Source organism: Gavialis gangeticus, unplaced genomic scaffold, assembly GCF_001723915.1.
Source record: "Gavialis gangeticus isolate Ggan-Ray unplaced genomic scaffold, GavGan_comp1, whole genome shotgun sequence".
NCBI classification, from domain to species: domain Eukaryota; kingdom Metazoa; phylum Chordata; order Crocodylia; family Gavialidae; genus Gavialis; species Gavialis gangeticus.
Window position 1 is genome coordinate 1,733,832 of NW_017729033.1, and position 462 is coordinate 1,734,293.

At 70.6% G+C, this 462-nt stretch overlaps 1 protein-coding gene across 1 annotated transcript in view; it reads left to right on the top strand.

Moving 5' to 3' along the window:
• Positions 1–189: 189 nt before the first annotated feature.
• The window catches only part of EMX1 (empty spiracles homeobox 1), a 27,469-nt gene continuing 27,196 nt past the window's right edge, over positions 190–462 (top strand). The window contains exon 1 of the mRNA XM_019525797.1: positions 190–279. Within this exon, the coding sequence (XP_019381342.1) occupies positions 190–279 (90 nt within the window). The remainder of the gene's footprint in view (positions 280–462) is intronic.

A 462-nucleotide genomic window follows, 5' to 3' on the forward strand; every position in this document is an offset into this window, starting at 1 on the left:
CCTTGCGGCCACGGCAGCGCTCAGCTCTGCGTCCCGCACCGCCGGCCGCGCCGGGCAGGCAGCGTCTTTCCCTGCCGCATCCCGCAGCCGCGGCGGGTCCCCCGCCCTGCCCCCGCCCGGGACAGCGGTGCGACCCTCTTGCTCCGGCCTGTCCGTCCCGCCGCAGTCGCGGGTCAGGACAGCGCGCAGATGGACGCCCGCACGATCGGCCACGTGGAGCAGGAGCGCAAACTTCTTCTTCGCCTTCCGAAAAACCCAAAACACATAATAACACCAATGGTAACAATGACGACGCCGAGCCCTGTCGTTGCCGTTCTCAGCACCACGTCCCGCACTATCGACCTCGTGACACGAGTGGAAACTTCTCCTTCGTCTTCTGCCTGCCGGCACCGCCCTGCCCCGCGCGCCCTAGGCGCGGACAGGGCTGCGGGGCTCGCCGGGCGGGCGGCCGGGCCCACGCGG